Below are 22499 nucleotides of genomic sequence, written 5' to 3' on the forward strand. Positions count from 1 at the left end.
CGGCCACCAAGGCGGCGCACCCGACGTGCAGGGAAGGCCAGGGAACCGACAGGCACGAGCAGGGAGGCCTGTCTCATGGCCCTTTTGTCTCCTGGCGGCACCCAGAGCTGTGGCAACATAAGCCAGCCTGTCAGCTTCGCGGGGCAGGGCAGATTTCAGAAGCACTACTTTTTATTTCGTTTATTTGGCTTTTAAGACTCACCCAGAAGTGCTCAGGGCGTACTCCTGGCTCAGTGCTCAGGGATCACGAGCAGAGGGGTTTGGGGGAGAGCATGTGTGGTGCTGGGAATCTAAAGGTGACTGGCCATATGCACGGCAAGCACGAGGGCTGTCGTTCTCTTGACAGCTGTCGGTCTGCCGAGTTCCTGTTCAATCTAAAAAATCCGTTCTAAATAATAACAGACTCCTCAGGAGCTGGAGCGATAGCACAGCGGGGAGGGCGTTTGCCTTGCACGCGGCCGACCCGGGTTCCATTCCCAGCATCCCCTATGGTCCCCCGAGCACCGCCAGGAATAATTCCCGAGTGCATGAACCAGGAGTAACTCCTGTGCATCGCCGGGTGTGACCCAAAAAGCAAAAAAAAAAAAAAAAAAAAAAGACTTCAAAAACATCAAAAGGCCTAAGGCTTATGAAAGCCTTAAATAGGGAAATATCATGTTTGGACCGTTCACTCAAACTGTTTCATTTACACGTTCATAATCAATAATCAAACGACTGCTTAGGTTTGATTATGAATCTCCTCTCAGCGAGCTCAGGGGTTGTGGTTTTTGCCTCAAATGTGGCCAAACCCGGTTCCGTTCGCACCACCACATACGTTTTCTCAAGTATCCACAGGAGTGATTCTTGAGCACAGAGCAAGGAGTAAGCTCTGAGCGCCACCAAGTGAAGCAATCTGTCCTCCAAATAAAATAAAGAATGAATAATCAAAAAAGGAGTAGTGATAAATTCAGAAAACAGAATATCCTGGCAATGCAAGTTACTCATCAAAATTAAACCATCCATCAACTTATTTTATTTTTCTGCTTTCTGGGTCCCACCCAGCAATGCTCAGGGGTTCCTCCTGGCTCAGGAATTACTCCTGGCGGTGCCTGGGGGACCCTATGGGATGCTGGGAATTGAACCCCGGTCGGCCGCGTGCAAGGCAAACGCCCTACCCGCTGGGCTATTGCTCTAACCTCATCAAGTTATTTTAAAAAGAACATAGCACATAAAAAAAATTAATTAGACGTATCCTTAGACAACTCAAAATAAAAATAAAGGTAAAGGTAAAGGCCCTCCCGTTGATCGTCGATTTGCTCGAGCGGGCCCAGTAACGTCTCCATTGGAGACTTTGTTGTTACTGTGTCTGGCATATCGAATACTCTCGGTAGCTTGCCGGGCTCTCCGACAGCACATATACTAAAATTGGAACGATACAGAGAAGATTAGCATGGCCCCTGCGCAAGGATGACACGCAAAATAAAAATAGCTTTTTTTTTTTTTTTGCGTTTTCGGTCACACCCAGAGATGCCCGGGAGTCACTCCTGGCTCCGCACTCAGGAATCACTCCTGGCGGTGCTTGGGGGACCACATGGGATGCCAGGGATCGATCCCAGGTCAGCTGCATACAAGACAAACACCCTACCCGCTGTACTATCACTCTAGCACAGTTTTGAGACAGGAATTTACGCATAAAGTCGTTTCCAAAGTTATTTTAGCTTAATACCAAGAAAACAGATAACTGCTCTACAATTTCCCCAAATTCTGTACAAGTATGAAGGGACTGAAGAATTTTTAGCAAAAAAAAAAAAAAAAAAATCAGAATTTCACATCCTAGTAGAGCATTCTGGCTATGAAACGGATTCACCTGACTGATGTGCTCATTCATCGTAAACAACTATTTTACTAGTTCTCCTGCGTGAGGCGGAGTTTTCATTCCCAAACATTTCTCTAGTGTTGGCCTTGCTTGTCCCAGTATGCATTTCCCCTCAAGAAAAACGCTTAAGGGGCTGGAGCAATAGCACGGCGGGTAGGGCGTTGGCCTTGCACGCGGCCGACGCGGGTTCAATTCCCAGCATCCCATAGGGTCCCCTGAGCACCGCCAGGGGTGATCCCTGAGCGCAGAGCCAGGAGGTGCCCCTGAGCATCGCTGCGTGGGACCCAAAAAGCAGAAAAAAAAAAAAAGAAAAAAAAAGAAAAACGCTTAAGTGTGAGGCCGGGAATAGAGCACAGAGAGGGGGGATCCTGCATCTGCCCAGTGTGAAGACCCTCTAAGCCCCCCCCCCAGACGGCCCTCCCGGATGGACCCCAGCATCAGAGCGCTTGTAGTCAGCACCACATCCTCAGGCCCTTTTTCGGAGCCATCTGGCCCAGCCGGTCAAGTGTCGGTGAAAGTCGGCCCCGGACCTCGTGAGCACTGTAGCGGAGCCCCCACTCCCCCAAAGCAACTAGCCAGGGTAACCCTCGCTACAAAAATTTTACTAAGTCCCTAAGATGTCTTTCAGGCGGAGATAAGATGTCATTTAATAATTAGTTTCTATTCATTATAGCTCTGAGCTAAGTCATTTTATAATCCGCATGCCCCCAGAAAGAACTTTTTAAAATATCAAGTCATACAGTGTCAGAATTAAAAGAACAAAGCTTAAGAAAAACTGGAAATTCAAATACCTTCAAAACGTTTAAATTAAGTCCTACACCTCAGTTCCTCCCCATATAGTTACTTTTCCTTTCTCTTCTACTTTCCAATAAGCTTTTTCTACTTTCTAAAAAGAATGAAATAAAACGTTTAAATTATTTAGGCCTGAGACCCGTTATACAAATGAACATAATGGAAACAGTCATTAACAGTCATCAAAACATATTGTAAAATATATTAAATATACCTCTCTCTTATTTCTTCTGGCAACCTTGAGGAATTCCATGAGGATCTGCAGTTGGGCTGCATGTGATTCCTAAAATAGAAAATCATTATTGTTCTTTCAAATTCTAACAGTTCATTTTTTTTTAACACCACCATCAGCCGGTACAATACAGTTGTATACATTACGTCTATGTATTCAGCTTTCCCATTTGTTAACTGGCATTTCTGAACATAAGGCATTTTCCCCCAAACCAACTAAAACTAGTTGATTTTTTATTTTTATTTTATTGAATCACTGTGAAATAGTACTAGAACTAGTTTTAAGAAACTTTTTTTTTTTTTTTTGCTTTTTGGGTCACACCCAGCCGATGCTCAGGGGTTACTCCTGGCTCTGCACTCAGGAATCACTCCTGGCGGTGCTTGGGGGACCATGTGGGGTGCTGGGAATCGAACCCAGGTCAGCCGCATGCAAGGCAAATGCCCTACCCGCTGTGCTACTACTCCAGCCCCAATTTTTTTTTTTTTCCTTTTGGGTCACACCCAGCCGATGCTCAGGGCTCACTCCTGGCTCTGCACTCAGGAATCACTCCTGGCGGTGCTCGGGGGACCCTCTGGGATGCTGGGAATCGAACCCGGGTCAGCCACGTGCAAAACCAACACTGTCCCTGCTGTGCTATGGCTCCAGCCCCGAAACATTATTTCAAATGACACTCCTATGAATTAACTCCTTTATAGAACTATGTAGGAATTATAGTTCATCTACTCTGTTTATCTACTCTTACCCAGCCCCGCTCATTCCCAGCCAAACAGTAGCACTGTCGCACTGTCCACCCGTTGCTGATCGAGTCGCTCGAGCGGGCACTAGTAACGTCTCACAACAAATTGTGAGACTTGCTGTTACCATTTTCGGCATATCGAACACATCACGGGGAGCTTGCCAGGCTCTGCCACATGCAGGCGGCAGGCAGGATCCTCTCAGTGGCTTGCCGGGCTCTCCGAGAGGGGCGGAAGAATCGAACCCGGGTCAGCTGCGTGCAAGGCAAACACCCTACCCGCTGTGCTATCGCTCCAGCCAAATAGTATCACACAAAAATCACAGCGGGAGGTTAGACCCTAAGATCCCCTCTCCTGGGCTTGGAGGGCTCTGAGCTGAGCAGATGTATGGGCAGGAGTTCAAATCCCCGGGGTACCGACGGTGCCCAAGGCTTTCAAGGCCACGCTGCACTGTGAGCCTGGCAGCTCAGCGGTCGGTGAACAACAGCACCACAGTGTCCAGCTGTATTAGAGCCACGTGTGTGTGAACACCCCCAAAAAACCGGGACGCAGTCCCCCTCCCCCAGCGAGCATCGAAAGAAGCTGAGAGAGCCAAAAAAAACCCAGTTTTTGTTTTTAGCTTTGTTTTCCAGCCACATTCAGCAGTGCTCAGGGCTCACCCCTACCTCTGCACTCAGGGATCACTTCTGGCGGGCTTGAGGGAACACACGAGGGGTTGTGGATCAAATCTAGGCTGGCCATATGCAAGGCGGACACCCTACCCACTTGAACCATCACTCCACAAGTTCAAATTCTTTTTTCAAGAAAGACTTTGCAGGGGGCTGGAGCAGTATCACAGCGGGGAGGGCGTCTGCCTTGCACGTGGTCGACCCGGGTTTGATCCCCGGCATCCCACAGGGTTCCCAGAGCACCGCCAGGAGTGATTCCTGAGTGCAGAGCCGGGAGTCAGCCCTGAGCACCGCCGGGTGTGGCCCCCCAAAAGGAAACAAAACAAAATGCCTTAAAAAGAATTGAGATGAGGGGCTGGAGCCACAGCACAGCGGGGAGGGTGTTTTCCTTGCATGCAGCTGACCCGGGTTCGATCCCCGGCTTCCCATAGGGTCCCCCGAGCCCCACGAGGGGCGATTCCTGAGTGCAGAGACAGGATTTGACCCCTGTGCATCGCCCAGAAAGCAAAAAGAGAAAAAGGAAAAGACTTGGCAATCCACAGTTAAGATCCCTGTCTTTGTTCGATTCCAAGTCATAAGGCTAAAAAAAGAGGAGAGAGTTTTCGCAGCAAGAGAAGGGAAAAACGGTGGAGGAAATTAAGTTCTCATAATCGGTCCACACCTGGGTCTTCAGTACGGTGGCCCACACAGCAAACACACTTTTCAGTGCCTCTGTGCTCCCCAAAGAGACTCTCCTTAAACTATCACCAGTGGGGGAAATGTCAGCGTTTTTCTCAAAATAGAAGAGTGAATCACCTGCTCCATAGAAGGGGATCAGAAATTCAAAAATTCCAACTGTTTTTTTTTTCTATGGTGGGGGGAGGGTGTGACTCTTTGGGGGTCAGACGGAGTAGTGCTTGCTCTAGGGAACTGCTCCCAACTCTGTCTTCGGATAATCACACAAGGCCTGGAAAGAAACTGAAGCCTCTGCGCCGTCTCCCCTGCCCCTCAACTGTGCCTCTCTCTTCCCTCCAAATCGCATGTGTGAGGAGGAGACGGTGTGGCCAGGAAGAAATCCAGAAAAGACAAGCAATGACCAACGTCCCCGATACAACGGAAACAGGGCTGAGGAGAGGCCGTGAGGGAGAACGGGTGCCCAGGTTCAGTTCCTGGGCTCAATCCCTGAATGACACAGTGCTTCCTCACAACCGAGACTGGGGTTCAGCCCTAACACCAAAAACATGACGAGAAGCCCTCGGCACGCCCGACATGTGCACGCGATTCCTGCCAACCGTCCCGTTATTTCTCCCTCTACCTAGATCGTCTCCAATGTGATGAAATGCAAATTCAAGGTCACGCACCGCTTCCAGCTGTTTCTTTTTCTGCACCAGCAGCTCCAACATGAGGTTGACGTTGGCCAAGTCAAGATTATCTTGGTCAGTTCCCAGTAAATCCTGAAATATTTGCCACCTGTGGCCGTTCTGAAAAAGAGAAGAAACTCAGCAACTTCAGCAAGTGGCGGTCTTCCCCAGGCTCAGACAAGCCCACATCTGCACTTGCTAACATGTTTATTACACGTGTTATAATGTGTGACTTTAGACAACTGCCAGGTAACCCCATCAACGGCCAGAATCCCGAGATTATAAAACCGAGCTCCCAGAAGCACGCGGCCACATTTGTGGCCGCGCAACCTCTCGTTATCTAGTTCTCACTCTCAGAGAACCCGGCAGGCTACCGAGAGTCTGCTGCCTGCATATATGCCTGACAGGGAACACCTGTAAAGGCGATTAGAGGCTGCCCCAAAAGCCGCCATCCCTCTCGGAGAGCCCAGCAAGCTACAGAGAGTATCCCGCCCGCACGGCAGAGCCTGGCAAGCTCCCCGTGGCGTACTCGATATGCCAAACACAGTAACAATGATGGTCCTCATTCCTCTGACCCTGAAAGAGCCCCCAGTATGCCACTGGGCTAAATTGGCACCTGACAGGAGCGAAAGGAGACGTTACTGGCGCCCGCTCGAGCTAATCGATGAACAATGGGGCGATAGTGATAGTGAACATGTTTATTGCACAGCTACGGAAGAACCGCGCTGTTCTAATCTCCTCCTCCCAGGCGACTACTGCCTTCAAGTTAGACTTTCCACACATGTCTACGCATTCACTGTCTCTGTATTAGAAAAACACTCCCAACTTATGTTCACTTGCCTCGATTAGGAGCTGGTTCTGTCCAGCTGAGAAACCTTCAGAAAATTCCCAACTACCACCCCTAGTTCCACCTTGCCGCAGAATCCTTTCAAGGGCAACTATTCCAAGACCTTGACCCAGTGAGATTCCACCAGACTTTTCCAAAGACGATCAGTACATTTTTAAAATAATAGTTAAGAATATTCACTGAATAAAAAGTATTCTACACAAACCCCCCTCGAGAAAAGTCCACTAAGGCGCACAACGCTTTAACATCACTATTAAACCACCCCCCACCCCGGCCCCACCACATGGATATGTTTTCAAAATAGTAAAAAAAGAGTTGAAACATACGGTGCTACTCACTGAGTGATCCAACTTGAACCTCTTTTCCTCAAATCTCTGCTTCTGCTTGAGTATAAGCTCATTGACTGAAACAAAAAACAGAAAGCAGAGGTGATTGGCATTTTTTCATCAACCACATAATCTAATTGTTCTGTTGAGATGAGCGTCTATTGGAGCTTTTTTTTTAAAAAAAAAAAAATTAAAAGGTGCCTAGCCAAAAATAAATAAATAAAATGAAGCGAGGTGCTTCATTTCAAACCAGAAGCCCATGATGAGCCGTAGCTACTACTTCCCGTAATTACTATTAGTACAAGAGCCAGAGAGATCGTCCAGCAGGGAGGGAGGACACTTGCTCCGTACGTGGCTGACCCAAGTTCAATCCCAGGCACCCCACAGGGTCCCTCCGAGCTAGGAGGAAGCCCTGAGCACCACTGCGTGGGGCCCCAAAACCATGTGTGGAAAAGGATTATTATGACAACAAAACAATGCTTCAGAATATGCTCTTTCTTAAACCGTTTTCAATGCCCAGAGGAAGGCACTTACAGAGGTTTCCCTGGGTGACATCAGACACTATTCTATAATACACACACCGAGGACATCATTCTTCTTGTGTGTGTGTGTGTGTGTGTGTGTGTGTGTTTGTAGAACTCTCTAAGCAGACACCCACCCAAACACATCCTAATGGATTTTCAGGATGACTTGATGCCCAGGGTCAGACTGCCCCGTTTCAGGAGCTAAATAAAGCCCACCGGCAGCTCCCGGGCTGACTCTGAACCAGCCTACACAAGGACCGTCATTCACCCCAGCACTGCGGCGAACACGTGATCCGGTTCTGACCGATGGATTCCTGCCCGTATCTGACCATCCATTTTCCGAAATCTGATCTGTGCCCTAACTCAGAAGCCAGCAGGATAGCTCAATGGTAGAATGCGTGACCAGCACGCGAGGAGGGAGCTCCAAAACACAAAAAACGAAAGTTCTCACACCAGGGCTTTCCCACATCATCTTAAACGTCTCAACATGCAGAATCGCTGTATGTTATGGGTCTGGCGTGACGGTACAGAGGAATTCCCGAGCACCACCAGATGTGACATCCCCCCCACCCTCACATCTGCTCCCTGACCAGATTTTCTGCCTAGACGTCCACAATATCCATTCCGTGGCTCCGGAGTCCTGCGGGCAACGACCGTCTTTCTCACTGCCAAACTTTCCCCGTCACCTCCCCAGATCAGCCTCTGATCGCATCCTCCCGGCCCCCAGAGCAGACGTCCCAGATCTGAGTCGTTTTCCCGATCATTTGGTGCTTCTCTCTTCTGCCCATGCGGCAGCACTGACGGCAAGGCAGGGCGGGGAGAAGAGGGGAGGGGGGGAGAGGGGAAGTGAGGGAGAGGGAGGGGGGAGAGAGCGTCAGAGGGGGGTGGGGGAGGCGTTCCAGACCTCTGGCGGCTCCTTCGATCTCACATTCTGTCCAGCCATCTGGGGAAGAGTGGTGTCTCTTCTTTTTGGAAGCTTAAAAATAATTATCATATGGTACTAACAACATATGGTATAGAATTTCTGTCACAACCTAGGAAGACTGGGAAAAGCACCCTGGTGAGTCAAAAGAGACAGATTTGCTTACCTCTAAGCTAGGTCCACTGAATCAATTATTGCCAGCGTACACTTTGGGGGAGAGACTACTTCAAAAAATACAAAGATCATTCCAAAGACTCACCCAGGAAATTAGGATACAGATGGTCGATATTATCCACAACATAGTTACATTTGGGACATCGATTATTATCCTCCAAACTCTGATGAATGCACTTGTAGCTATGAGCAAAGAAAATAGAAAATAGGTTTGATGAAACAAGTGACAGACTGATTAGCTGGTCACAAAATAATGCCTATTAGTTGTCAAGTCCTCTTCTCCGCTGTAGTTGCGACAAAGTTCTTCCCAGCTGATATTTTTACATGATAAACCAGATTCACAGGGCACTGATTCAATCAAGTTTATGATAATACGTTATAATTAAACAAATCTACTAGATAGAAAAACCAAGGACGTTCAGAGTTTTAAATGCATGCAATTTAAATGGTGCATAACCCCACCAGGAGTGAGTGGTCCCTGAGCACAGAGCCAAGAGTAAGCCTTGAGAACTGCCTGGGTGTTGCCCCTACATTCCAGCCCCCCGAAAAAATCCGACTCACTGGGAACCAGACGGATAATACAGGAGTCAAAGCAATTCCCTAGCATGAAGTCAGCCCCGGTTTGATGCCCAACTCATATCCACGAACACAGAGCCAGAAATAAGCCCGGAGCACCGCCAGGTGTGGTTCCGAATGCCCCAGAATAAAAATTAAATGAAATAAAATGATAGACCTAAGCTAACTTCAATGTAAACTAGAACAGAAAGACTATCAAAACACAACAGAAATCCTAGGGGCCAGAGCAGTAGTTTAACGGCCTTGTACACAGCCACCCAGTTCTGACCCTCGCCACCCCTTACGGTCCCCTGAGCACTGCCAGGAGTGATTCCTGAGTGTGGGGCCACAACTAAGCCCTGAGCACCACTGGGTGTGACCCAAACTAGAGGAATTAAAAAAAAAAAACACACTAAGGCTAAAGTAATATACCAAAAGACTAATTTATAACGTTTAATTACAAATAGAATATACCAACCACAAACCAAATAAGAAAAAGGAATTAAAAATCGGTATCAGATCACATAACCATTAGGATGATTACTGTTATTAAAAACAGTGTTGGTGAAGAAATAATTATAAAAACTGCCTATGTAAAATAGTAGTGAAACCGTAGAGAGCAGCTGAAACAAAAAACGTGTTATCATCAGTGTTAAAATCCAGCAATCGTGGGGCTGGAGCGATAGCACAGCAGGTAGGGCGCTTGCCTTGGGCCGACCCGGGTTCGATTCCCAGCATCCCATAGGGTCGCCTGAGCACCGCCAGGAGTAATTTCTGAGTGCAGAGCCAGGAGCAACCCCTGTGCACTGCCGGTGTGACCCAAAAAGCAAAAAAAAAAAAAAAATCCAGCAATTGTTCCTGGATATAACCCTCAAAAAGTAAAAGCAAAAGCAGGGTCTAAAGAGATATTCATACACCCATATTCAAAGCAGCATATTAACAAGGGTTAATAAGGAGGCCAAGGAAATGTCCCCCGACGGACAAACAGACAGCTCTATTCCCTCCACACTAGCACCTCACGTTTTAGAATAGTTAAATCTGTAGAAAGAGCACGTAGAACGGAGGATGGACAGAGACCGGCACTGCGGAAATGAAAAGCACAGCTTCAATTTTGCGAAATAAAAGCGATCCACAGACACCTTGCAAAACAATGTGAATATACTTAGAAAACACGACCCGACTTAAAAACGGTCAGTTCTGTTTCATGTAGATTTTCCAGCAGCTACAATGCTAAATACACAAATTGTGGCATGCCGTAGTTTAAAGATAACATCAAGCCAAGCACGAAAGAAGAGAGCGGAGTTTTCCATCCTTTCCGTCCTTTTCCGACTCTGAATCAGCTCAATGGAGCCCCTGACAGATCCTGCCAGAGAGTTCAGGGTCCTTTCATGCTTTTCTCTCATTAACCCAGCACCCCACAATTTCCTCTAAAAGGTTTACGTAAACCTAAGTATTTAGCAGGCCGGTTCCCTGCTGTAAACTTACTATCCTGTCAATGTTAAGGTTCTGTCACAGTCAACACCAGGAGTGAGCCTCAGGGAAGGGAAGCCTACACAATGTGGTTTGATCCTCAACAGTCCTCAGAAGCAGTTTCGGGACTGGGGAGGGCGGTTGCTTTGTACATAGCTAACCTGGGTTCGATCCCCAGCATCCCATATGGTACCCCTGAGCACCGCCAGGAGTCATTCCTGAGTGCAGAGCCAGGAGCAACCCCTGTGCATTGCCGGTGTTCCCAAAAAGCAAAAAAAAAAAAAAATTTTTTTTTAAAAAAGAAAGAAAACAGTTTCACTAGGTAAAGGAATAACACAATTTGCAGGATAATAACAATGAGTCTTAAAAACATAACCTCACTGACTACATGTGTGTACAAGACTATTTCACAAAACAGAATCATCTTACCAAAAGCTGTGGCCACATTTCGTCATGTATGCTTCCTCAATCATATCAAAACAGATGGGGCTAAAAAGAAAATAGAAAACAGGAAAATGATCAGTAACTTTTTTCGAGTGCTTACAAACTGAGAAAGACCAATACCAACACCAACACAATCATTCAGTACACAGCAGCGAAGGATCCTCAACCTTCCATGAATAAAAGAGGGCATCTCTGGGGATGAAGGCATAGGACAGCAGGCGGGGTATGTGCCTTGCACCCGGCCGGCCTGGGTTCGGTCCCTGGCATTCCAGATGATCCCTGAGCAAGACCAGGAGTAATTCCTGAGTGCAGAGCCAGGAGTAACCCCTCAGCATCATCGCGTGTGACCACCCCTCTCCCCCCCCAAAAGAGCACATTTCTTCGAGCAAGATGAATTTTGGGGAATTTTACTAGTAAAAACTTGTCCAAACAACCAAATTCTAAAAATCAATTAAAGGAATTGATTCAAATGGCCCTAATATTGTAATTTGCCCCCTTTTTAAAAGAATAATCAACAATGGCAGAACTTTGGAGTTCTCAGCTAAATCTCACATCTGACAGCCTCTCTGCATTTTATTTCTGACATCAAATAAAATGAATCCAAAGCTGAAGAACAGTTCAGTGGGTAGGACACTTGCTTTGCACTGACTGGGCCAACAGGGGCTGGATCCCACTTGAGTTTTGACTGGTAGTTCCCTGCTGACATGATACGGATTTTTCAATAGCCCAATTCACCAGCTATTATCTTCTTGGGCTGAGATCTTCGGTTCACTTTTAATCAAGTTGTTCTCATGCAATCGAGGTTTGTGTGTGTGTGTGTGTGTATTTTAGATAAGTCCTTACGGGTATACCTTTTGCAAACATTTTCTTCAAACCCACAGCTCATTTTTCCATTCTCTTGACAATGTCTTTCACAGAACAAAAATGTAAAAAAAAAAAAAATCAAACCCTTTTTGCTCAGTGATCCTTTTAGTATTTGTATAAGAAGGGATCAGCAAACCATTTGGAGATAATTTTTCCGAAGTGTCTGGGTCTAGATTTATCTTTCTGTACACAGACATCCAGCTGATCTAGCCACATTTTTAGAAAAAACTCTTTCCTTCACTGTATTGGCTCTGTTCCTTTGACAAAGAACAACTGACCACATTTATGTCTGGGTGCCCTATGCCGTTCCCATTACACCGTGTCTACCTGTTCTTTCACCAATATCACCGTTAATTACCTCATGTACTCTTTTGATTTAGAAAAACGGTTCCCCTGGATAAAACACACAACAAAGACAAATACGGGATCCAAACCGTAAAATCAAAAACACAATTTTTATCCCTACCAATCAGTAACAATGCCCCTTTCTCTACATATAAACTAAATTAGGAAAATTGAAAGGCCAGTTAATGCAGGTGAGGGTATGATGAGAAGACGGGCCGTTCTCTCAGCGTGGAAAGAGAGAGAGGAGGCGGTGAAAGAGGGAACGGGGAAGAAAGGAGGACAAGGGGAAGGCGAAGATGGGGGAAAAACAAGGGCTTTTTAGATTGCCAAACAAAATTAGGCGTTTTTTAGAAATATTTTATTACGTACAATACCACCATTAACAGAAATGATTAATTCCTCTGTCAAATCCTTCCAAACTTTAGAAGTCTGGGCTGGAGCGAGAGCACAGCAGGGAGGGCGTTGGCCTGGCACACACAGACCCAGGTTCGATTCCCAGCACCCCATAGGGTCCCCCGAGCACCGCCAGGAGCGATTCCTGAGTGCAGAGCCAAGAGGAACCCCAAACTTTAGAAGTCTTCTGGGGAAAGGGTTACATAAGGCTGAAATAATGATTCAAACTAAGAAGCTGCCGTCTAGAGTAACAAGGTTTAAGGAAGTAGTTAGAAGTAGTTAATCACAGAAGTTCTTAGAGGAATCTGATCAACAATCTAAATAAGGCCCATTATCAGTTCGGAGCACGAGGGGCGGGGTAGCTAGGAATGAGCCCATTCTTGGGTAATGAACCCTAACCCGCACGAGCACCTTCCTCTCAACTTACAGACAAGAATTCAACCGGCTTCCCTATTCGGCTTCAGAAGCACCCGCTTTCTGTTCTCGACCACTTGATACCCCGAGTCTTCTGACAATAACGCTTAATGACCCGCCACTGAATTGATCGCCAGAACCCAATGAAACTTGTGGATGCTGCATCATCTTCCTCAGCGTGAAGCGAAAGAATGATCACAAGGTTAGTTACGGAGTTTCAAGGAACTTCCTGGGTGGTGTTCTCACAGTCTGCGGGACTCAGAAGTTTCTTTCGGTACTGACTTTGCCTTCACAGTCCACACGGGGCCGGGGAGAGCCGCAAGAGGCTGAGCCCACTCTTTGCACTGGGACCGAGATCCAATTCCTGGCAACACCAGGTGCAGCGCCAAATCCAAAAGCCAAGCCAAGCACTCCACCGAGCACGATGCATCAGCTCCCACGGGTCCCAAAAGGCCAATCAGATTTTCAACTGACTTTTAGCAACTAACACAGGGAGGGTCATATCCCATACTTCAGAACTTTCAAAAGAGTTTTCACGAGGCTGGAGCGATCGCACAGCGGGGAGGGCGTTTGCCTTGCACGCGGCCGACCCGGGTTCGATTCCCAGCATCCCCTAGGGTCCCCCGAGCACCGCCAGGAGTGAGTCCCGAGTGCATGAGCCAGGAGCAACCCCTGTGCATTGCCGAGTGTGACCCAAAAAGGAAAAAAAACAAAAGCAAAATAGTTTTCACCCTGAGACCCGTCAGACACACATCATGCAAAAGTGATGTCTAAGGCTGTCGGCAAGTCTCCCTCAATTTTTCTTACTGTGGCAGGTTCGATGCTCCCTCCCGTTCTACTTCACTCTTTGGCAGCTTGTGGAGATGGTTAGAAAAGCAAGGAACAGCTGGCGGGCTTCCTTCTTAGGCCTACAAACGACGAAGGGTGACGTCCACCCCGTGAGATGCTTAAGTCTGTGACAAGTGAGTTCGGAAGGGCCCTTCGCATCTGCCGCCGGCCTAAGAAAAGCGGATGCCAGGATGGAGCGACGGTGTGACCAAAGTCTCTCTTCACGTGGAATCATGAGGCCCTCGGAAAAGAGCCTCGTTTGATTAATAGCTTGACAGGAGCGAGCAGCCGCTGATTTATTAGGGGCTACGTCGATGAATGCAGGTCAGCCTATCAGGAAGATGAGAAGCACTTTCCCACGAGGCCTTACAAGTGACTCAGAACTACTTCTTTCTGCTCGAGAAAATGACTGGGGGTTGCAGGAAAGATGATTTCAGACTGACGACAAAGCTAACGAGGAGACAGGAGTTAGGTGATCGTGTAAAAGAAATGATCTTTGGGTAAAAAGATGACTTTCTCATATCAAAGACTTATTCAAGTTTAAGTTCAATACACTCTATGATACAGACAAAAAGATCTTTGATTAAAATGTTAAAACTAACAACAACTTGTGTTCGTGCATTTCTTGTTAATTTTTTTTTGACTTTCTATCTCTGTTCACATGGTCTTGCAAATATTGTCTACTTTTCCCACTGATTCCTTTAAAAAACTGTAATTAAAAAATTATGGTATGATCAAAAAAAAAAAAACTAACAACAACTTGACAATAATTCCAGTGGTCATACTAAAGTAAAACCACAAACCCCTAAAACTCCTATCAGTTCTGCAACTAAATAAATCAAGAGAGAGCAATGCATGATACTGAAAATGGGGCGTCTGACTTTAAGGCAGGTCTGGGCTGGAGCGAGAGCACAGCGCAGGGCATTTGCCTTGCGCGAGGCCGACCCGGCAGACACGAGTTCGATTCCTCCGTCCCTCTCGGAGAACCCGGCAAGCTACCGAGAGTATCTCGCCTGCACGGCAGAGCCTGGCAAGCTCCCCATGGTATATTCGAGATGCCAAACACAGTAACGACAAGTCTCACAAGGGAGGCGTTACTGAGCCGCTCGAATAACGATGAATAACGGGAGGACAGTGCTCCAGTGCTCCATGACAGGATCACGATACCATCACCAGCAGGGAAGAATCTGCAACCGACGCAGCCCACCCGGTCTCCAAGTCCCACAAGTGCTCTGGGGGACACAGGGGCGAGTACGACGACGAGGCTCAAGTAACTAGGAAGCAGCGGTCTTCCCACACAAGACGCCGGGCACTATCTCGTTCCACCCCGAGAAAGCATTAAACGGGGGCTTGGAGGGTTTCATGCCCACATTTCTACCCTCAGCTGTTCTAGGTGGGGAAAAAGTGTCTTTTTTTCTATCTTTATGGGACAAGAACTTTGTCAGCATGATGTTGACACTGGATGTTCTACGGAACTTCAAAGAATTATTCGAAGGGTAAAATGAACTATGTGCACAGGGGGCAATGGGCTGATCCTATTTTCGTCCTGGCTCTAACATACACTTGAGCACCACCAGGAGTGAGTCCTGAGCATAGCTGGTGTCACCCAGAACCCAGAAAATGGGGCCAGAGCAATAGCACAGCAGGAGGGCGTTTGCCTTGCACGCTGCCAGGTTTGATTCCCAGCATCCCATATAGGGTCCTCCGAGCACAGCCAGGAGTAATTCCTGAGTGAAGAGCCAGGAGGAACTCCTGAGCAACGCCGGGTGGGACCCAAAAAAGCAAGAAAGAAAAAGAAGTCACCACCACCATTATTCAGGGCTGGAGCGATAGCACAGCGGGGAGGGCGTTGCCTGGTGCGTGGCTGACCCGGGTTCGATTCCCAGCATCCCACAGGGTCCCCTGAGCACCGCCAGGAGTAATTCCTGAGTGAAGAGCCAGGAGGAACCCCTGAGTATAGCCGGGTGGGACCCAAAAAAGCAAGAAATAAAAAGAAGTCACCACCACCACCATTATTCAAACATCGCCCTCATTGAGACGGAAAGGCATCGAGGAATTTGGAATTGTCCACAGTATGACCTTAATGTCCACAAGATCAATGAGCCAAGGTCCGTTAGAAACGGAAAGGCTGGCTGGGGCCTGGCCTCGTCTCTTATCTTACCTGCAAAAGTTTATCCAAATCGAATTTAGCTTGGAAATTGGGGGAAACAGATCTGCACGGAAGAATTCTGAAAAAACTCAACCAGGCCCATCAGGGAAGGGGGACGGGGTGGGGAGAAGGACCAATGTGATTCTCAGAAAGTATTTAGCATCTTTCGAGACTCACTGGACCCCCTCAGAACACACACACCCAGAATTATCGATACCGATGTTGTTCAAACTTTTTCTGACCGTGGTTCCTTTCCTACGACTTCTTTCCTGCTAACCTCCGACCCTTGACAATTCTCACCTGTGGGACTGGAGCCATAGCCCAGCGGGTAGGGCATTTGCCTTGCATTCAGCCAAGAGTTCGATTCCTCCGCCCCTCTTGGAGTGCCCAGCAAGCTACCGAGAGTATCTCACCCACTGGAGCAAATCCATGAACAAGGGGAAGACAGTAACAGTAACAGGTACCCATGCAATACCCGGGGGGTTACAAGAGGCCTGATGGCCCCCAACTAAGAAACAATGTGATACAGTCACACTAATAATCGTGTCCAAAAAAAAAAAAAAAAAAACCCGGTGCCATTTGCTTCTACTTTTCCCTCCAAAACAGCGTATGGTAAATGTAGGCAATGAAACTCCAGGGAGGACTGCCAGGTGGATGACAAGTGTGCCGCACTCCACCTCTTCTACACTATTTCACTGCATCTTTATGGATGCTCGTGTTTGTTTGCTTTCAATCTCCTGCATGTCGAAACGCTGGGGCCACACCTGGCGATGCTCAGGGCTGACTCCTGGCTCCGCACTCAGGAGTCACGCTTGGCGGTGCTCGGGGGACCCTATGGGATGCCGAGGATCAAAACAGGGTCAGCCGTGTGCCAGGCAAGCGCCCTCCCCGCGGTGCTACGGCTCCGGCCCCTTCACTTTTCTGCGCTTCTATTTTATCCTATAACATGCCCTGACGGAGGAGAAAAGACCGCTTAAGTCCCAACCACAAGCTGCTTTGCTGCTTTATTTACAAGGAACAAGCATGATTAAGGCCCCGCCAGAGCATCCCCGAGAAACGGGCTGGTTCCGAATGGAGAGAGAAAAAAAAAAACCTTCAAAGCCAAGAGCTTAAAAGAAAAGACACTTTCTGGTTGGCAGCTACTACAAACTCAATCCAATCAACTTTCCCCCGCCGGACTTCAGCCCTATTCTAGGTTAACGCCTCCGCCCGGTGATAGGAGAAAACAAGGTCCCCAAGAGGGACAGGACAGACCGACTTTCCCCGTGCCCGGAGACCACGGCCCGAAACAATTTCCTCCAGGGGCAAAACCCCCCCAACGCAGGGTGGGCTCCCAGGAGCGCGGCCAACTCGAGTCGGCATCGGGACAGGGGCTGGATTGCAAACCCCACTGAGCGACAGGCCGGTGGGGAGGGTGTTGGCCTCGCAGGTGGACGACCTGGGTTCGATCCCCGGCATCCTATAGGGTCCCCCGAGCACCGCCAGGAGTGATTCCTGAGTGCAGAGCCAGGAGGAACCCCTGAGCATCCCCAGGTGGGACCCAGAAAGTAAAAACAACAATGACAACAACAACAAAAAAAGACTTCAAGGGGTTGGAGCAATTGCACAGTGGGGAGGGCATTGGCCTGGCACGCGGCCGACCCGGGTTCGATCCCCCGCATCCCCATAAGGCCCCCCGAGCACTGCCAGGAGTGATTCCTGAGTGCAGAGCCAGGAGTCAGCCCTGAGCATCGCGGGGCGTGACCCCAAAAAGCAAAAAAAAAAACCCCACACAGACACACACAGACACACACAGACACACACAAGCCACCCGAGCCCCAAACACCCCCAGCAGGGTCCCTACCGCCCCTTGTCCATCCGTGGAGGAGCTGGGGAACCTGCCACGAGCACTTCTGGGCCCACCGAGGCCAAGATGCTGGGGTCCCCCAGGCCGTGGGCACCTGGGGAATGTTTATTGCAACAAACCCAGCTCCCCCGCAGCTGAAGGGTGCAAATTCCCAGTGCCCAGATTTTTTTGGTTTGGGGGTGTAGGGCGGGCGGGTAAGAGAGGAATCCCCACGCCAGACAGGCCTTCAAAATCGACCCCAGCGGCTGGAGCGACAGCACAGCGGGGAGGGCGTTGGCCTGGCACACGGCTGGCTGACCCGGGTTCGATTCCCGGCATCCCATAGGGTCCCCCGAGCACCGTCAGGAGTGATTCCTGAGTGCATGCGCCAGGAGGAACCCCTGAGCATCGCCAGGTGTGACCCAAAATGCCAAAGAACAATAATAATGATAGTAAATAAATAAAAATAAAAATCGACCCCAGACTTGCAAGGCAGAGCAGGGCGCCCGCCAGGTCCCCGTGAGTGAAACTCACCAGGTCACTTTCACTGGGGCCCCTGGACGCTGCACGCTACCCGCGCCCAAGCGAGCCGGGGTCGCTCTCACGCCCCTCGCATCACCGCGGCGCGCACCAAGACCTGGGCGTGCACCGGGACCTGCACCGGGGCCTCGGCGTGCACCGGGACCTTGGCGTGCACCGGAACCGGGACATGCACCGGGGCCTCGGCGTGCACCGGAACCGGGTCGTGTACTGGGGACCGGGGCGTGCACCGAGACCCGGGCGTGCGCCGACACCCGGGATGTGCACCACCGGGACCGGGACATGCACCGGGATCTCGGCGTGCACCAGAACCTCGGCGTGCACCGGGACCGGGTCGTGCACCGGGGACCGGTCGTGCACCGGGACCGGGACATGCACCGGGGCCCCGGCGTGCACCAAGACCTGGGCGTGCACCGGGACCGGGTCGTGCACCAGGGCCTCGGCGTGCACCGGGACCGGGTCGTGCACCGGGGCCTCGGCGTGCACCGGGACCGGGACGTGCACCGGGACCTCGGCGTGCACCAGAACCTGGGCGTGCACCGGGATCTCGGCGTGCACCGAGACCCGGGATGTGCACCACCAGGACCGGGACATGCACCGGGACCTGGGCGTGCAACGGGACCGGGACATGCACCGGGATCTCGGCGTGCACCGGGGCCTCGGCGTGCACCGGGACCGGGTCGTGCACCGGGACCGGGACGTGCACCGGGACCGGGTCGTGCACCGGGACCGGGTCGTGCACCGGGACCGGGCCGTGCACCGGGACCGGGACGTGCACCGGGACCTCGGCGTGCACCAAGACCTGGGCGTGCACCAAGACCTGGACGTGCACCGGAACCGGGTCGTGCACCGGAACCGGGACGTGCACCGGGACCGGGGCGTGCACCGAGACCGGGACGGCCCCTCCCCCGCGGACTCACCACACAAAGTCGTTGCTCTTGTCCTCGTAGGAGTTGAGCAGCCCGTTGCACAGGGGCGCCAGGAGCGGCCGCTTCCTGCCGCCGCCGCCGCCGCCGCCGCCGCCGGGCCGGGCCGCGCAGCTGGGCCGGGCCGGACCGGCCGACACCGCCCCGCCGCCGCCGCCGCCGCCGCCGCTCCCCGACACGGCGGGCGCCACCAGCACGGGCCGCGCCGGCGCGCCCGGACCCAGCGCGGAGGCGGCGGCGGCGGCGGCGGCGGCGGGGGCGGGGGGCGAGGGCGACGAGGCGAGCGAGGACGAGGCGGAAGTGACCGAGGACGCGGCCGACGAGCCGGGGCTGGTCCCGGCCGAGCCCGCCGCGGCCTGGCGGCTGCCGGACATGGCGAGGCCGGCGGGGCCCGCGCGGCCGCCGCCCTCAGAGCATCGCCGCGGCCGCCGCGCCCCGGAAGGAAGCGGGCGGGGCCGCTCGGGGGCGCTTTGGCTTGGCTTTGGCTTTTCGGGGCGGGGGGCTTGGCTGCGGTCCTCAGTGGCCTTCGGGCCGCCGCCCGCCGCGGCCGAAAGTCGGGAAAAAAGAAGCAGAAGCCGCGACCGCTCCCCAGGCCGCCGCCGCCGCCGCCGCCGCAGCCGCCCGGGGCTCCACCGCAGCCAATCAGAGCGCGCCGGTCTCCCCGCCGCGGCCAATCAGGACGCGCCGGGCCTCCCGCCGCGGCCAATCCCCACGCGCCGGGGGCGGGCCCGTGCGGCTGCGCCTGCGCGAACGGCGGAAGGGGCGGGGCCCAGATGGAGCCGAGACAATCAAGACGCGCCGGGCCTCCCGCCGCAGCCAATCCCCACGCGCCGGGGGGCGGGCCCGTGCGCCTGCGCCTGCGCGAACGGCGGAAGGGGCGGGGCCCGGATGGAGCCGAGACAATCAAGACGCGCCGGGCCTCCCGCCGCGGCCAATCCACACGCGCCGGGGGCGGGCCCGTGCGGCTGCGCCTGCGCGAACGGCGGAAGGGGCGGGGCCCGGAAGGAGCCGAGACAATCAAGACGCGCCGGGCCTCCCGCCGCGGCCAATCCCCACGCGCCGGGGGCGGGCCCGTGCGCCTGCGCCTGCGCGAACGGCGGAAGGGGCGGGGCCCGGAAGGAGCCGAGACAATCAAGACGCGCCGGGCCTCCCGCCGCGGCCAATCCCCACGCGCCGGGGGCGGGCCCGTGCGCCTGCGCCTGCGCGAGCGGCGGAAGGGGCGGGGCGGGGGAAGGGAAAGGAAAGCGGGGAGTGGGGACGACTTCGGACGCGGCACACACGCCGCCGCGCCCGTTGTTCACGCATGCACACACACACACACAGACACACACACACTCGCGCTCCTCGGCGGCTCTCTCAGGAGCTCTTTGGCACGCCTGATGCCTCGAAACGCGGAGCGGGTGGAAGGGCTGGAGGCAAAGCGGAACGGAAGGGAGGGGTGGCCGAGGGGCGTGGCGGAGCGGAGACGGAGGCGGAACGGCGCGGGCCGCCGCCACTGCTCACGCGCAACCGCCCTCTTCCCCCCTCCTCCGCCCCTCCAGCAACCGCCGCCCGGCGCCGCACGGCGCATGCGTGAGGCGAGCCGCATTCCCGGCTCAGCCCAGGGGCGCAGAAAGGCCGCTGCAAGTCCATGATCGCGGGGTCGCGAGTTCGGGGCCCCCGTGCGACGTCCCTTGCATTTTGCTCACCGGGAGGTTCTTTTTGCAAAAAACCTCGATTGGGTTTTGTTGGGGGGGAACGCCCTAGGGGGACACTGGGCATCGAACCCGGGTTGGCACGTGCGTGCAGTTGCTCCGGCGCGTGGGTTTTGGCTTTTTGGGTCCCACCGGGCAATGCACAGGGGTTCCTCCTGGTTCATGCACTCAGGAATTACCCCTGGCGGTGCCCGGGGGACCCTATGGGATGCTGGGAATCGAACCCGGGTCGGCCGCGTGCAAGGCAAACGCCCTACCCGCTGTGCTATCGCTCCAGCCCTATCCAAACATTTTTTGATGAATAAATGAATGTAATATTTGTGGATCATATCGATCCTGTGAATGATCAATAAGTAAAGTAAAGGCCCTCCCGTTGATCATCGATTTGCTCGAGCGGGCCCAGTAACATCTCCATTGGAGACTTTGTTGTTACTGTGTCTGGCATATCGAATACTCTCGGTAGCTTGCCGGGCTCTCCGAGGGGGCGGAGGAATCGAACTCGGGTCGGCCATGTTGGCCGCTTGTAAGGCGAACGCCCTACCTGCTGTGCTATCGCCACTACAAAATGATCAATAAATGATCAATTTATTGCTATCGCCACCACAAAATGATCAATGAATGATCAGTAAATGAATATAATGAGTATTTGTTCCAACATTTAATTATATATACATAGATCTGTATCTGGCAAGGAAGAGGTCAAGAAATATATAAAAAAAAATACACTTTACCGACTGCCTTGGGCAGGAGCAATAGTAGGGCTGGAGTGATAGCACAGCGGGTAGGGCGTTTGCCTCTTACGCGGCTGTCGCAGGTTCGATTCCTCTGTCCCTCTCGGAGTGCCCAGCAAGCTACCGAGAGTGTCCCGCCCACACAGCAGAGTCTGGCAAACTACCTGTGGCGTATTCGATATGCCAAAAACAGTCACAACAAGTCTCACTTCGTGCTCCTGGAGCGAGCAGATGCCATTGGGCTGCACTAGCAGGCAACAGGGACAAATGGAGCCGTTACTGGAGCGCGACAGTACAGACTCAAGACTCAAGAGCTTGGCTGCCTGGGGTGAATATAGGTGTTGAATGTGAAAGAACCCAAGCTGGATCCTGACATAACCTAGTATGACTCCCAAACCAAACCGAAAGCTTGTTCTTACATTCAGGAAGCTTACGGAGTAATTAAAAAATATATGGGGGGCTGGAGTGATAGCACAGCAGGTAGGGCGTTTGCCTTGCACACAAACTGACCTGGGTTCAATTCCCAGCATCTCATATGGTCCCCCAGCACGACCAGGAGTAATTCCTGAGTGCATGAACCAGGAGGAACCCCTGTGCATCGCTGGGTGTGACCCAAGCAATAAAGTCTTTAAATATATATATATATATATATGGGGAGGGAGGGGAGGTAAGAACATTATCAAAGAATGCATGCTAAATTCAGGTGGGGGTGGGGTGGGGAATGGAGAGATAGCACAGCAGGTAGGGAGTTTGCCTTGCAGGCATCCGGTTCAATTCCCAGCATCCCAGAGGGTCCCCCGAGCACCGCCAGGAGTGATTCCTGAGTGCAGAGCCAGGAGGAACCCCTGAGCACCTCCAGGTCTGACCCAAAAAGCAATAATAATAATAATAATAGATGAGAGAAAGG

At 51.9% G+C, this 22499-nt stretch overlaps 1 protein-coding gene and 1 non-coding gene across 3 annotated transcripts in view; one reads left to right on the forward strand and one right to left on the reverse strand.

Annotated features, from left to right (window-relative positions):
* The window catches only part of COP1 (COP1 E3 ubiquitin ligase), an 87427-nt gene extending 67761 nt beyond the window's left edge, over window positions 1–19666 (reverse strand). The window contains exons 1-6 of one of the 2 annotated variants that reach the window (XM_056130165.1): window positions 19162–19666; window positions 10869–10928; window positions 8500–8597; window positions 6807–6871; window positions 5622–5741; window positions 2862–2930 (exon numbers count right to left, since the gene is read on the reverse strand). In XM_056130165.1, the coding sequence (XP_055986140.1) occupies window positions 2862–2930; window positions 5622–5741; window positions 6807–6871; window positions 8500–8597; window positions 10869–10928; window positions 19162–19541 (792 nt within the window). In that variant the 5' untranslated portion in view covers window positions 19542–19666. Of the gene's footprint in view, window positions 1–2861; window positions 2931–5621; window positions 5742–6794; window positions 6872–8499; window positions 8598–10868; window positions 10929–19161 lie in introns of both variants that reach the window. The other variant, XM_056130164.1, reaches the window with a different exon arrangement.
* LOC130038287 (U6 spliceosomal RNA) lies at window positions 1377–1481 on the forward strand. Its single transcript, XR_008794653.1, has one exon. It is a non-coding gene; the product is annotated as a U6 spliceosomal RNA (small nuclear RNA).
* Window positions 19667–22499: the final 2833 nt, after the last annotated feature.

Source organism: Sorex fumeus, unplaced genomic scaffold (genome assembly GCF_029834395.1).
Source record: "Sorex fumeus unplaced genomic scaffold, SorFum_2.1 ptg000074l, whole genome shotgun sequence".
NCBI lineage: Eukaryota > Metazoa > Chordata > Mammalia > Eulipotyphla > Soricidae > Sorex > Sorex fumeus.